Source organism: Prionailurus bengalensis, chromosome B3 (genome assembly GCF_016509475.1).
Source record: "Prionailurus bengalensis isolate Pbe53 chromosome B3, Fcat_Pben_1.1_paternal_pri, whole genome shotgun sequence".
In the NCBI taxonomy this organism is placed as follows: domain Eukaryota; kingdom Metazoa; phylum Chordata; class Mammalia; order Carnivora; family Felidae; genus Prionailurus; species Prionailurus bengalensis.
The window spans coordinates 134,686,234-134,701,975 of record NC_057355.1 but is presented as its reverse complement, the minus strand read 5'-3'; the positions used below and the strand labels follow the sequence as shown (position 1 = coordinate 134,701,975).

Genomic DNA, 15,742 nt, shown 5'->3' with positions numbered 1-15,742 from the left:
TTTTTCAGTTGGAAGAGGCCGAGAAGTTTGCCAAAACCGTCGTTGATGCGGGAGAGAAAACGTCAGAGTTCAAGGCCAAAGGCTACTTAGCTCTGGGGCTCACGTACAGTCTGCAGGCCACTGATGGTGAGAGAAGTCCCGCCCCAAGGGATCTGGGCTCCTCAGGGCTGGGCTCCCTACGTCCGCACTGCAGGGTTGCCACAGCCCTCACAGAGGACTGTCGCAGGAGTATGCATCTAAGTTGGGTCACTCGGGTGTGCCGTCCCGTGGGGACCTGCTGCTGCTGTCCTTTTCGCTCCCACTGGTTGGAGAATCAGAGCGCGGGGGCGAAGGCCCTGTGCGCCAGGTGCACTGACTGGTGGTGCACGGGGTGCCCAGCTGGCAGGTGCAGGGTCTTGAGGGATGGTTCACCCAGCCCAGCCTGCACCTGCGTCTGCCCTGGCACTTGGCTGGGCTGTCCCCATGTGAAGGGATATTGTGTCTTAGGCACAGGAATGTGGAAGAGTTTAGGGCCAGCTTCCTCCAGGAAGCTTCCCTTGACTGCTCAGGATGCCCCTTCCCTAGTAGCACATTTTAGTTCAGATATGTGCACATGCTGTGCAACAGCTTACCAAATACCCATGCGGGGGGACATGCTTGTTGGATGTACGTAGAATTTGGGGGTCCCAGCTATTTTTTAAAAATCTTAATTATGTTTTGTACACCTGATGAAGCTTTCAATGGTACATCTGCAGGAAATATAAACTGATAAATTACTTTCCTGAACTCTTATTATGTCTTTAACATTTTGTTGTTAAATATAACACGAATAAAAAAAAATTTTCCAAAGCAAATGCATCATTAACGAATGAGGATACAGGAGATATCCTTGTAATCACCACCCTGCTTAGGAGATAGAACCTTACCAGCCACCCGGGGAACATCTCCTGTCCCCCACCCCCACCCCCCCGCTCCTGATCATAGTCCCCATGAAGAAAAAAACACCATCCTGACTTGTATAGTGTTCACTTTCTTTTTCTTTCTTTATAGTTTTGCTATAGTTTACTTTACAAATTACCCCAAATCCTCTTCTCCTAAAAAATCAAAGACCTTAGAGAAATTTCACATTATCAATCGATTTTCAATAATGGGCTTGGATTTTGTTTTTGTTTTTTGTTTGTTTGTTTGTTTGTTTGTTTTGCTAATCTTTTTTGCATACATGATATACTGGCAACACCCAGCACATTGTTTTAACTATGGGCAACTTTCAGTGAAGTTTAGGTTTAATGCCATATATTTATCCAGATAGAGTCTTAGTTTGGACCCCAGCCCTGATTAGCTCAGGGCTAATTTTGGGAGAGGTGCTTGACCTGTTGAGCCTCATCTTGCATTCATGGTTTAGTAGGATCGCCTGAGATGCTCTCTAGCTTAGTCACTGTTGTTCTAAGTTAGCTATGGCCCTTGGGACAGCTGTCCACCATTCTCAGTATCATGGCCGGAGGGGATCGGCCATGCTGGGTTGTTCGATAGGGCCTCCTCAGTTCCAACCCTAAGCAGGTTCCTCCAGGACTTTTTCTCATGCCCTAGTAAAAAGTACCTTTATAGTTCCCATGACAGACCTTAAGGAAGCTGTTTCTCATATGCTCTATACAGGGGACGTGTGGGCTCACAGCAAGATGGCCTCACACTTTTCAGCTGATTTTCTAGTATCAGTTGTGGGTTTGCCTGGTCTATCCCTTATGTTCACATCAAGGTATTAAAGGTCTTGGCCATTGTCCAGTGTGACTTAAACCGGCCTTGTATGGCATCAAGCTAGTTCCCTTGGCCCAGTATCATAGTTGTCAGTGCCAGAAGGAACCGAAGTCCATCTGATCAACACCATTGGTGCTTGAATCTCTCTGGACCATCCAGTAGAGGCAGTCTTCCCCCCCCGCCGGAAGCCACATGCCCATGCTCGAGAAAGCAGACGCGCTCCTCTCTGGAATTCCCAGCTGATCTTTTGACAACAGCCCCCTATGCCTGGGGCATCAAGGTGACCAGCCGACTCATACTGTCCCCTCGGCATGGCTCCACAGCTGTGCCCACAGAGTGCAACCGTCTGGGGGCGGTCTGGGCTTCATTTCCCAGTGCCCGGACGGGGCTGGGCACACAGTCCTGTGTTGCTTTTAACCCAGTTGCATGTACAGTTTTTATGATGAGCTTTGTGTTTGTCAGAAACTCCCCGATCTTCCATGCCACTGACTAATGGAACCCTTTTCTTAGCTTCTTTGCGAGGGATGCAGGAGGTCCTACAGAGAAAGGCGCTTCTTGCATTTCAGAGGTGAGTGGGAGTTCATCTTTTCACTCGGCTGTGCATAATGACACCAAAGTATGAAAAGTATAAAAAGAAGAGATATTTATAAAGATTATGTAAACAGTATTTTCCCCCCGGGAGTCTTTTCATCTCGAGCACCGAACACACAGTATCAAAACTTGCTGCCCCACTTGTTGCTACGTAAATCTGCATTGTTAATCTGTTTATCCACTGGGGCATGTTATTCATTCCTAATTAAATGATTTCAGCTCTAAGAAGATGGACACTTTGTATGTCTGGGGAGATGCTTCCTTTTATTAAAGACAATTGTCATCATCTAGAAAAGGGATCATTTCTTTTCTGGCCTTTGTTTTTTTTGTTTGTTTGTTTTTTTACACGTCATGCTGAAGATGTTTATAAGAAATGAAAAGGCCAGATTTTAGGACAGTTTCTGAGATGCTGTGATAAGACAGGCCAGCAAGTCTCAGGACCCAGCACTGCCGCTGAGCTCCATAAGCCTTGTGATTGTCTCCATCAATTATGCTTTTCATGAAATTAGGAGGGCACCTTTATAATTAGAGAATGCTCGAGTGACCTCTCGCATTCCTCCTTGAACTTGATCCTCATGCCAATAAGACAGACGAACAAGTGGTGTGTCTACTGCAGGTAAGGGACTAAGGTGTGCAGGAGGGAAAAGAGTTGCCAGAGTCACACAGCTACTGAAGTCAGGGTAGAATCAAGGTCGCCTGACTCCCACTCAGCTTTCCTCGTACCTACGATACTTTGCCGCCCTAATTTTATTCCTTACCACGGGTATAATAAATCACCCAAACGAATCATTGCCTGCAGGGGTAGCCCCGTGATGTCAAATCTTGAATCGGTATTGATCCTGTCACCTTAAATGTATCTGAGTTACACTGATTTCTTGGAATTGTATTAGAAACTTCGTTGCTTATCTGAAAATTTTATGAGGACCTCTCGATACCAAATAACCTCTGTTCAATTTCTTTTCTTAGTAACTGGGGTTGCCTACAGATTTGTCACTGCGCACGTGTCCCTTTTTTCATGAAATCATTATCACCCGGCTTCAGTTACTGTGGGACTCTTTTGTCTCGTTTCTTTTCGTTTCCTAGCAGGCATGCTGATAGCTTCTTCCCTTTTGCCAGTCCCAGACTGGTTAATGACGCAAAGTACCACTTGACATCTGCAGACAGACCTCCTATCTCCATGCTAAGCTTTTGTTAACGTTCTTCAGCATGGAGTGTGGAAAGCATTTCCATTTCAAATGATTTGGAGTTTCACGTCCTGCAGTCCTAGTTTGTAAAGCCCACACATGGATGCCTATGAAAAGTGGCCATCACATCTGTTTCATTTTTCTTAAATCGGCACATCTTCCCGACTGTCTAAAAACAGCCATGGCGGTGGTCTGCCTTGAGCTGCCAGAATTCGTAACTTCATGTTATATAACAGCTATTCCATTGGCCTGAAATCCCTTTTTGTTCCTTTTTTTGCTTGGGTTTTAATTCATGGAGATTTTTAAAAATATTAGTTCATATGGGAATAAAGAGTAATAAAATCCTGCTAACCTACACGATCATATTGGGGAAGGCTAACCTACATTAGTATTTGTGTGAAATAAAGAATATTTTTCAAAGGAATAAAATTATTTTGTTTCAAGTACGTTCATTAGCTAGAGCTATTCCAGTGCACTGGAGACTTAACAGAAATCTATAAGGGAATGATGTGAGGTAAATAAGAATGATTTGTATTACTTCTTAAATGTAAATGGGTATTTAAAAACCACTTGGCTGAGAAGTACTTATTTACTGTGTATTGTAAATCTTCTGCCCACAATTCTGTTTATACCACTGTTTGACAATTTTTTTGTTTAAAGAGAAAACAGTATAATTCAAAAAGGATGACGTTGGGGCTCCTGGCTGGCTCAGTCAGTGGAGCGTGCAACTCTTGATCTCGAGGTTGTGAGTTCGAGCTCCACGCTGGGTGTGGATCCTATTTTTCAAAAGAAGGGGATGGGGTTATAGATATAGCATGTGAGAATTAACTCTTAATTATGACCGGAGTCAGAATTCAGAAAGATTTGCTTTCTAGTGGATTCCAAAAGTCGATTTTTGAAGACCTCCTAGTTGCATGACTGCATCTTAATACTGAGACCCTCAGCTGTTTGCTGACTCATACACTCAGCCCAAGCAGCTGAACCAACTCATTTGCCCGGTACGAAAGAATCACGAGGAAAAACAGTGTTGTCTTCCGAGCTTTCTGAAGACACACAAGTGGTCTGAGCGGCTACTTCTGTGCTCTTGTGTCCACCAGAGGAAAGCAAGTCTGCAAACAGTCGAGAGCATGTTTCAGCAGCTTGACCCCCCAACGGCAGCAACCTGGGCTGCCCCACAAGGAAGAGGTGGCATGGTGTCATTCACATTTGCCATATAAAGTGTTACAGGGGGTCCAATCTCGCTCTTTTTTTCTCTCCCCCTCCTAGCTTCAGTTTAAGTTAATGTGGCATGTTTTATGCACAGTTCGTCAGGAACTGGGAAGTTTCCCAGAATATGGGACTTTCAGTACTAAAACCAGGAATATCCTGGACAAACCGGGACAAGCTGGTCATATCCTATGTGTGTAACTAAAGGGAGGTTCCTGAGTAATAACTTTCATCAGGTTTGTATTTTTTATTTCCTCAATAACACACAGATCCCATGTCCACTGTAATTAGGACTAATGGGACCTTAAGAGTTGGCTAAACAAGGCAATGGGGTGTTATGCTAGGGAGACAAGGCCTCAGAATTTCACTTCTGGCTTTACCTCTTTTGCTGGATGCTCTTGGACAGGATGCTTAATAGTAGATGCCTCATAAACTATAGTTGTTCTTGTTACCAGGTATGTGTCTTATGGACCAGGTTCAAATTGGTCAGCCTTCTCTATATTCTTGGTTCATCTCTAGAGGATGTTGGAACCAGAGTCTAGGAAAGCACTGGAGTGACCTCAAGGCATTCTGAGTTTCAGCCAGGTGGTCTGGGAGGCCCATCCATGCTCTCCAATAGCACCCTGGCATACCTCTCCCAGGACATGCTCCCACTGCACTGTAATGATCACTTTGGGTCTCCCCCTCTGCGGGGTCGTGGGGAGCTTCTGAAGGAAAGACGCTTGTGTTATTCTTTCGTCTCCTTCCTCTCCAAGAGGCTAGGACATGTCCTGGCATTGCAATAGGTACTGCAGAATATGGATGGATGGATGGATGGATGGACGGACGGACGGACGGATGGATGGATGGATTTGTGGGTGGGTGTGTGATGAGGATGGATGAGTGGATGGATGGATGGATGGATGGATGGATGGATTTATGGGTGGATGTGTGACTAGGATGGATGGATAGATGGATGGATGGATGGATGGATGGATGGATGGATGGATGGATGACTAGGGTGAATGGATGGATGAGTGGTGGATGGATGATTGGATGGATGTGTGAGTGAATGGATAGGTGGATATGGATAGATGGATGAGTGGATAGAGGGGTGGATGGTTGGATATGTAGATGGAGGGATGGATTAGTGGATGGATGAATGACTAGGATGGATGGATGGATGAGTGGTCAGATGACTAGATGGACTAATGGATGGAAGGGCAGGTGGATGGATGGGCGACTAGTTGAGATGGATGACAGATAAGTGGACAGATGGATGGATGGATGGATGGATGGATGGATGGATGGATGGGTGGATGACTGGATGGATGGGTGGGTGACTTGGGTAGGGGGATGATGGATGAGTAGATGGATGGACAGATGGGCAGCCTCAGTGAGCCAACAATCTAAGAATTTTTTCTCATAGAAGAGAAACTGACTTAATGGATATGGAGGTGCTTTGACAAGGGAAGTGCTTTGTGAGCATCCATGGGGTGACATTTTTAGGTCTTTGGGTTTCTCTTAGCAGCCTTACCAGGTGCTGACTCTGTGGGAATGGGCTTTATGAGGCTGCTTTAAGTCCATATGCTGAGTCCAGCAGGCTTACAGTTTTCAAGATCGCTACTAATGTCTTTCCTCTTACTTGCATTGCTTGGTCATTTCTGTTGAGCACATTTTCTGTTGGCATAGTTTTGTCACAGGAAGCCTAGCTGCTCAAACTGTTCTACATGACCGAAGCAAGTTTTCTGGAGTCTACATGAGCTCCACACTGTGCGCTTTTTCTTGTTTTCTTGGGCATTCTCCTTATCTCCTTTTTTCTTTCATAGGCTAAAGTGGTCAGTTTAATTCATTAGCAAAATTATTGAAATAAGATTTTTCAATGTGTATGTTTAAGTTGTGTCCTGTTAGAAACTTGGCAGTTGGGCAGTCAAGTTGGCAGTCTTCAGGTTTTGTCCTGATGCACCCCAGAAATGCCAAGATTTCTGTCGTTCCTGGTTTGTTTCTTTCATAGTGCTGTGGCTGGCAGTTAATCGTTATTTGAGGAGGCCAGAGTGGGCCTTTGGTCGGAACTATCCCCATCTACTCCCTGAACTCACCAAGCCATTGCCAGCTTTTCTTGGTTGGTGTTGGGCAGAAGCAACCATGACTTGATTTAACTTCATTTGTGACAAGTCTAAACTGGCCTGAGAAAATGGTAGCTCTGAGGAATTTGGGGTTTTTTTGAGGGTTGTAAAAACCTGGCTTCATCCATTGTGAAAGAAGATAAGATAAAATAAATAATGCTAAATAATTCAAAGTCTCTTCATAATTAAGTGTGTATTCGTTTTCCCTGAATAATTGGGAGAGACAGAAACCATGACATTCCAATCTCACTTTTTATGAACACCAAAGAAAAAAAATTCTTTGATGTACAAATTCATGGAAAACCAATACTTGTAAAATCATAAAACCTGGAGCCCACCGAGTAGGCCTCTGGCAGAAATATGACATTTAAATTTTTTTTTAACGTTTTATTTATTTTTGAGACAGAGAGAGACAGAGCATGAACAGGGGAGGGCCAGAGAGAGAGGGAGACACAGAATCGGAAACAGGCTCCAGGCTCTGAGCTGTCAGCACAGAGCCCGACGTGGGGCTCGAACTCACAGACCGCGAGATCGTGACCTGAGCCGAAGTCGGACGCTTAACCGACCGAGCCACCCAGGCGCCCCAGAAATATGACATTTAAAAGGACAACACGCACACCTCTTTCAGTCTCAGCCTCTTAAATGAGGGCTGTGTCTTGAGGCAAGATGATGAATGAAGATTCGCAGGAATGGGAGTCTGGGTCCTTTGCTGTTGAGTGTACCTAAAGGACAGTCACCACCCCAGTTTCCCCAGTCCTGCACTGGAGCTACCACATTTGTCTAAACAATGCCCTACTTGTTGGACCCAGTAGCGTATTTTCTGGATCCCAAATACCTGGAAGACTGTTTAGCCTTTTTCTCCACAGCAGACAGATGGTTTCTGCAAAAGGCCTTATTACTACAGGAAGACATCCTTGACGTGTTTGCTGCCATTGAATACATAATGATTTGGCTTCCTTTTCTATCTCAGATTTGTTTTCTGCTGGTAGAAGATTCTCCTTTAATCCCAGAGTGTTGACAGAGGACCGTGAAGGGTTGTGTACTGTCTGCCCCACCCCCACCCCCAGTTGTAATTAGTCGGCCCCATAGTGACTTTTGAAGAAACTGAAAGTTTGTTTTTCTCTTCCTACCAGACTTCTGAACACAGACTTCTGCCTCATCGAGTCACATTTTGAGTTACTCTTGGTGAAATACAATTGGCCTCCACATAAAAGCAAGAATGACTGTGTTTGCAATCAAGTAGGAGGCCAGTACAGCCTCTTCCCCTTCGCTGTCAAAGGCCAGTTAATAAAACCAAGCCTAGTGTCTGGCCACAGAGACTTACATGCATAGTTACGCAGACTACATCAGTAAGCTGGAGGGAGCTTAGTAGAAGCTTCAAAAGGCTGAATGAGAATCCTCCTCTTCCCATGGTTCATCAAAAACCAAAACCTCATTTTACAAGCAAAGCCAGGTCTTTGATTTTCATACGGTTTCCCTGAAATCCCGAAATTTGGAGGGAGTAGTGTTAAGGCCAAGCCAAAACTTAACCAAAGCAGCCGTCACCTTGCCAAGTGTACTCATAGCCTCACCGTGTCCTAGCATGACACGTGGGCTTCTCCTGCTCAGCCCAAGGGAGGCGTCTGCTGGGGGGTTGGGGGGGTCAGACCTCAGGGCCTTGTGGCTTCACCTCCTCAAAGCCAAGGGTCCTTGGCTGCCATTTCAGATGCTAGACGAAACACAGAGGCAGGCTCCGGCGCCATACGCACACACAGCCATAAGAGGGAAAACACGTCACACTTGCTAATGGACAAAAGAGGAGAGTTTAAAGGAAACGTTGCATAAATATGTGGCCTGCGTGTAAAACTGCAAATGGGAATACTCATTGGATAGGAAGGGTTCAAATGGCCTCTCCTGCGTTCTAATGGCCATCAATACTTTTTCAGGGCCCACAGCCTGTCACCTACAGATCACCAAGCAGCTTTCTACCTGGCTCTGCAGCTTGCCATCTCCAGACAGGTCAGTTTCTCTCACGTTCTCTGAACTTGGTGTGCGCGCCTTCTTACAGTTCCTTCGGCGCCTCCCTCTGAGGCAGTAGCTGGTCTTCTTTCGCTGACCCGAAGCTGACCCGAAGCCAGTCTCTTCTCAGAGGATGCTGACTCCCCACGGCACAGCCACTGGTGTTTTGGTCAGTTTGGGCATCTGCTGTGAAGACACAGATGTCCTGGGCTCCGCTTTGGGAGATTACGTCCACACATCTGGAGGGTTCAGAGGGCAACACGGGCTGCAGCACGTGGCAGACACCCTGAATGAACCCAGGAGTCACCAAAGAGCCTTTGTCCCTTGCTGGCAGACCCAGTGCCGAGCTGCGCAGTGGGGATTAGCCACTGGTCATCGTAAGGTGCTGGCGATTGACAGGAAGTTGCCGGCAGGCATGGGCAAAAGGTAGCAGCTTCCTTTATAACATGTGGAAGAGAGGGACAGTCACAGTGGCTCCCCCCCTACATACGGGACTCCTCAGCACTCTCCTTGCTGGAGAGGCAAGCTTCGCTGGCCTTCCTCTTCCCAACAGCAGCTTCCAGAAGCCGTCTTGACCATTCTCATACCCTCCCGTCCCCTCCCAGCTGCTCTGAGAGTCTGGCCGCATGCCTGCCTGCCCACCAGGTGCAAGACACTGGTGGTAACCCCAGCACATTCCTGAGTGCTGACTGGAGGGTGAAGCAGAGGTCAGTTCCCCAGACATGCCATTCCCCGGATAGGCCGGGGCTGTGGGCATGCTTCTGACTCCCCGCGGGCCTGGGAATGGTGTTGAGGAGTGCCTTCCCGTGGTGACCCGGGGACGGAGGAAACCAGAATGCCTCCTCTGTGTGGGCCCTGTCGCCCGGCATGGTAGGGCTCACAGCTGGACGGATGGGGAGCTTGCTACTGCCTCAGCTGCGCACTGGGGGTCGACCCCCCGGGCCCTCCTCCACCAGGAGCGTCTCTCACCTTCTCCCTGAAGCCTCCTTCCTGCAGGAGCCATCTCTTCTCCTTCCTCCTGCTCAGCTCTCCTGTTCAGGACCTGTCTTCCTCCCTAGACTTCAGGTTCCAAGAGGGCAGGAAGCTGTCACCTTCATCACTATACCCTGGTGCCTGGGACACTGCCCACCATGTGTTAGGTACCCGGTAACATTCGTTGAATGAAGAAACCAGCTTTGAATTCCTTCCCAGTCAGCTCTCCCTTAAGGCCATCATGTTGAATCCTGTTATCAGTTTGTCCCTGATTGCTCTGGTCACCCCTGCAGATCCACACCAGAAGTACACCTGCCTTTGACCTTCCTAACAGGAAGCTGAAGGCTGTTCACGCAGTGGGTTGTCTCCCCGAAGAGAGGTCACATAGGTGGGGCCTTGTGGGTCCAGCCGCTATCTTTGCAGGCCCACAGTGTGAAGACACCAGACCTCTGTGGGAGAGTGTCCCTGCTGGGCAGGGGCCCCAAGGCTGTGGCCCTCTTATCTTTAGAGCCAATGCCATTTGCGCAGGAGGAGAGGACAGGAGAGGAATCAGAAGCTCTAGAGCCACTCTTGACTCAGTCACTCACTAGCTAGATGGCAATGCTCAAGTCTTGTCACCTCCCTGGACTCAGCTCCCTCCCTGTAAACAAATGGCTGGGCTGGATGAGCCCTCTCCCAGGCTGTGACAGCCCTGATTCTATGGCTCGGTGGCAGAAAGTCTCTGTAGCCAGGCTTTATAACTTAAATCATCCTAAATGGAATTTCAGAGAGGAAAATGAATAGGTTTGGGAAGTCGTGGCTTCTTGCTACAGAGTGAGGTTACCGAGGGCTGGGAAGAAGCAGGCGAACAGAGAAGAGGTCTGGACTGGAGTTGAGGCAGGGGGACAGGAAGCAGTCCCTGGGTGGTTGTGTAAGAATGCTTCAGTCCTGAGCTCTATTTCGAAATCCAGTGTCAGGTTCTAATTCCCCCCAGTTACTGTTAAACCTGCACGGAGTTTCGGGCGTTCAAATATCCATTATGTATGCATTTTATCAACCCTAGTGCTTGGACAATTTTGAAGAGTCTTGCACAGGTCTTGCATTTTAAAGGTTAAAGTTTTACCTCACCCTATTTGAATTTGGATACATCTGCTTTGTATGCGGCATTGCAATTTGTTTCTTGGATCAAGTTATTTTAGGTTGTAGTTTGGAAAGGTGTGGGGTTTTTGTTTGTTGGTTTGTTTGCATATTTCCTTGATGCCTGATGGAGATGTCCAGGACAAAGGAACTTGAAAAGATTCACGGGTGTCTAATCCTTTGGAAAGCTCTGTTTAAGGTTTTGTAATTTCTTATGTACTTTAGTTCACTAATACCTCAAAAAATGAGAACAGTTCAGCTAAGGCAGCTTAATTACACTAAAAACCTCTGGCAACTTGTATGTGTCTCCATTGAGAGTGAAACAATCTTGGGCATAATCAAGAGTGGATCAGTTTTGTGGAAAAAGAGAAATTGTGTTTTGGAGAGAAACAAAAGATTTGGTATTGGCAGTTTTACAGAGAAGCAGAGCATCTAGCATCACTCCGCAGGTCATACTGTCGCTTGAGGAAGACATCTGTCTGCATGTTTGTGGTTAATATCCTGGGGCTATCACAAAGGTTAAAATCTGAATGTGGCACAGGGTGAAGCAACTTTTGATGTTTATAGAGAATCAGATATTGAAATGGTATCTTCTCTTGTGTGTGTGTGTGTGTGTGTGTGTGTGTGTGTGTGTTTTAAAATTCTTTTTTATTTTGTTTCAAACCAGATACCAGAGGCTCTGGGGTACGTCCGCCAAGCTCTTCAACTTCAAGGTGATGATGCCAACTCCCTGCACCTTCTTGCCCTCTTACTGTCTGCACAAAAGCATTACCACGATGCTCTGAATATCATTGACATGGCCCTGAGTGAATATCCAGAAAACTTTATGTAAGTGATCCTGGCCTTTTGTTTTCCCTTACTCAGAAGTTATTAACTTTACTTCTTTCCCCCTTCCGTCACTCTATCTAATTTAAGTCCTTCATGGATACCCTGAGGGTAAATAGTACAAAATTCCTTTATTCTTGTTTTTCCATGATATTTAGAAACAAACACAGCCTGTTAGGTCACCTTATTACATTAAAACACCTTATCCAGTCTTTCCCAATGTGTATGTAGCTTTGGTGCACGTTAGATGATTTTAAATTTTTTTTTTTTAACGTTTATTTATTTTTGAGACAGAGAGATAGAGCATGAATGGGGGAGGGTCAGAGAGAGAGGGAGACACAGAATCCGAAACAGGCTCCAGGCTCTGAGCAGTCAGCACAGAGCCCGACGCGGGGCTCGAACTCACAGACCGTGAGATCGTGACCTGAGCCGAAGTCGGACGCTTAACCGACTGAGCCACCCAGGCGCCCCAAGATGATTTTAGATGGATGGTGGATGAACATTTTTATTTTTTAAGATGCACATTAGAAAAAATATACCTGTGTATCAAAGTGTGATTTCATAGAAATTCCTGCTCAGAGGGAGACCACAGATTTTCCAAATGAGTTGTTTCAAAGTCAATTTAAAGAAAACTATGAAGTAAATGCTAATACAGATACACACGGATATGGCACCAGTTAAATCGAGCCGACTCCAGTGCCTGAAGCCTGGGAAACAGGCTTTATGGCTGGTTTGTCCTGGTCACCGGCGCCTTCTGCTAGTTCCAGGCGGTTATCATCTTTTAGGCACCTTGCAACAAGGTACTGACCTCTTTGTACCTTGGTTTTGTTCTCTAGGAAATAGAATTCCCTAAATAAATCAATTAGTGTCTGTACCTAACTGAAGAATTGACTTCAGAACTGAAGAATTGTAAACTGCCATATGCATGTCGGTCTACTTGAATTCACAATATTCTTCCAAATCCCTGAATCCGGGCCTGTCGGTTAGGCTTTGTGGAGAAGGACACTGTTGTGTGGGTGCCTTGGTTCCCGTTTTATCCTCAGTGGAGTAGCCTGGTAACCAGTATACTGTGGCCAGAAACGCTGGCAGGTTCTAATTGTCTAAGTGGCAGGGTCAGTGATGGGGCGGGGGTGGCTTGGGGCGGGAGGGAGGGAGGGAAGGAATGCAGACGGGGGCTCAGGGCAGCTCCCTTCACTTTCAGAAATCAGTGCCGCCGTGGCGAATTTTAAGTGGCTCGGCTTTGGCTTTATTTCCGTGCCTCATCACTTCGCTGTTTTTAATCAGTGCGTTTCAGCTCTCCTTGGAAAATTGGTTCACGCATTTCCATTACAAACATTTCTTTGTCTTCAAGTGAAAAGGGCACTTCTCTTCTCCCCATCGAGAAAATTCTCATTATAACCCAGGAAACCTCTGACTAGAGATTTCTTTTGTAGGTTCAGCTATTTGTGCAGAGTGAATTAAAGAGCTCTGCTGCAGTGTTTTACTTCTTGCAGGCCTCAAACGTGCTCTTTTGCACACCGAGTGTATTTCTGGATTGCATCCAAAGCCGGTTAGCCCAAGGAATCTTAAAATGGTGAAAGCACTTTAAAAAGGACTCGGTCCTTTACCCATCAGTAAAGTGCAACCTGATGCCGTTGAATTCGGTTTCTCTCATCAATATTTATAAAGCGGCATTCCTTGCCTCCCACCCCAACACCTTCATTAGACGTTAGACTCCCGCGTGTGTCTCCTGCGTAGACAGCCTCGGGTGTCATCCGAGAGGAGGCTTATTAAACTAATAGCCACGCCACACAGTGAGCAGTAAACAGTGGTGGCTAATATGGTAATGCTTCCAAGTGACAGCAGCTGACAGCCTTTTCAAGTAGAATAAGTAAGGAACAGCAGTAGAGATATTTGAAGAATGCAGGCCTGTTATTTTAATGTTAAGCTGTAAGCTCAAAAAAGCAAAGCATATGGCAGCAGGTCTGAGAGCAGCCAATGACTTGTTTGCTTTTTAAATATTTGTATTTCTTCCTATGTGATGGGAAACTTCTTCCCAAGAATACTTTGTGAAAAGTTGGGGCCAGATGTAATTGGTGGATCCCATGGTTTCTTTCCAACGTGGGTAAAACATTTCATCACCAACCTAAACAAGACCATGTGGGCACCTGTCCCGAATGCCGACACGTATTATCCGTTTGTGACAAGCTCGTCTCCCGCAGAACCGTAGGCTCTCGGAAGCCTGGGAATGCCTCATGTTTCTCGTGTCCCAATGGCCATACACAGACTGAGGACATGCTTGATGTTTCCTCCTAGATAACTTGCCAGATGGAGGAGAAAGCCCCTCCCACAGTTGGGCTTAGGCCTGTTTAACTGTTGGGCAGTTAAACTGTTGAACAGAGCATTGATTTAGCTAGCCTCTTAGCCTGATGCAGAGAATAATAGACTTTTTGGTCCCTGTTAAGCTCATTCAAGGTACTTTAAGTGCCATCTTTTATCATTTCATGGTGACAGTAAGGATAAGTAGTACTTGAGAGACCAGCTGCCCCTCTGAGGACGTTCAGCTGTCTTAGCTAGTGCATTTAAGGCATTTGTACATGGTAATCACTCAGTAATTGGTAGGAATCCATGTTATTGGTATTACAAGTCCTTCTATAGTGTTCTCAAATATGATTTTTGAGAATCCTTTAAAATGATTGTTATTAAATATTGAGTAAAAGCTAAAGGTTATTTATTAAATATATTTAAAATAATAATACAGTTAACATGTGTGCTCACTTCTTAGTTTAAGAAAAGGAAAATTAATATTGCCTATGAATTTCCTATGTATCCCTTACCTCTCTAACATCTCCGGACGTTAACTGCATCCTGAGTTCTATGTTGAGCATTCCCTTGTGTTTCTATATCATATCTGTTTGCACTCCCAAAGAATGAAAATTTCTGGTTTTGCATATCTAAACATTTTTAATGGAATTGTACTGAGTATATCCTTATACTGCTTGCTTTCATCGTGTGGCATTGTATTCTTGGGGTTGATCCTTACCGCCTGCAGCAGCAATTTATTCTTTATACCGATAAATAGTATTTTATTATACAAATATACCAAGATGTATTTTTCTAGTTGATCGCAAATGGATATACAGGTTGTTTTCCATTTTCAGCTGTTACAAACAAAGCTGCTGTAGATATTCTTTTTTTTTTTTAATGTTTATTTATATATTTTTGAGAGAGACAGAGCGCAAGTTGGGGTGAGGGTGGGCAGACGAAGAGAGGGAGACACAGGATCCGAAGCGGGCTCCAGGCTCTGAGCTATTGCAGAGCTCAAACCCACAAACTGTGAGATCATGACCTGAGCCAAAGTCAGATGCTTAACCAACTGAGCCACCCAGGCGTCCCAATATATCCTTGTACAGGTCACCTGATGCACATGTGCAAACACTCCAGGCATTATGTAGCAGTGAGATTGTTGGGTCATAGGGTATCTGCATCTTGCATTTTACCAAATGATTCCAAACTATTTTCCAAAGGGGTTGTGCCAGTTTCCCACCAGCAGTGCCCAAGAACCCATGTGGCTGCCTACACCAATACCCGGTGTTTCAGACTTATTTTTGGCAATGGTGTTACATTGTGAATTTAAGTTGCATGAGGTTGAATACCTTTGTATTTGTTTTATTGGTCATTTAGCTTTTCTGTTTTGTGAAGTACAGGGAGAAATCTTTCTTCTTTCCTAATTGGGTTGACTTTTTCATACCAATTGGTGACATTTCTTTATATATTATGGTTACGAGTCCTTTTGTTGGTGACATGTGTTGCAAAAATCTTCCACCAGTCTGTGCCTTGTCTTCTGATGAACAGAAGTTCTTATGTTTAAAGCGATTGAATTTATCAGTTATTTCCTTTATGGATTTTACTTTCTGTGTCTAGTTTAGGAAACCTTACTTTCCCTTCTCTAGGGTCATGAAGATAAGTCTCCTAAGTTATATTCTAAGAGCTCTCTTGTGTTACCTTTCACACTTAAATCTAAGGGTCCATCTG

At 45.4% G+C, this 15,742-nt stretch overlaps 1 protein-coding gene across 11 annotated transcripts in view; it reads left to right on the top strand.

The window, feature by feature from the left end:
* The window catches only part of TTC7B (tetratricopeptide repeat domain 7B), a 255,797-nt gene that overhangs the window by 148,825 nt on the left and 91,230 nt on the right, over nucleotides 1–15,742 (top strand). For all 11 annotated transcript variants that reach the window (XM_043556841.1, XM_043556833.1, XM_043556835.1 and 8 more), the window contains 4 exons: nucleotides 9–126; nucleotides 2,242–2,299; nucleotides 8,743–8,815; nucleotides 11,571–11,731. In XM_043556841.1, the coding sequence (XP_043412776.1) occupies nucleotides 9–126; nucleotides 2,242–2,299; nucleotides 8,743–8,815; nucleotides 11,571–11,731 (410 nt within the window). The remainder of the gene's footprint in view (nucleotides 1–8; nucleotides 127–2,241; nucleotides 2,300–8,742; nucleotides 8,816–11,570; nucleotides 11,732–15,742) is intronic.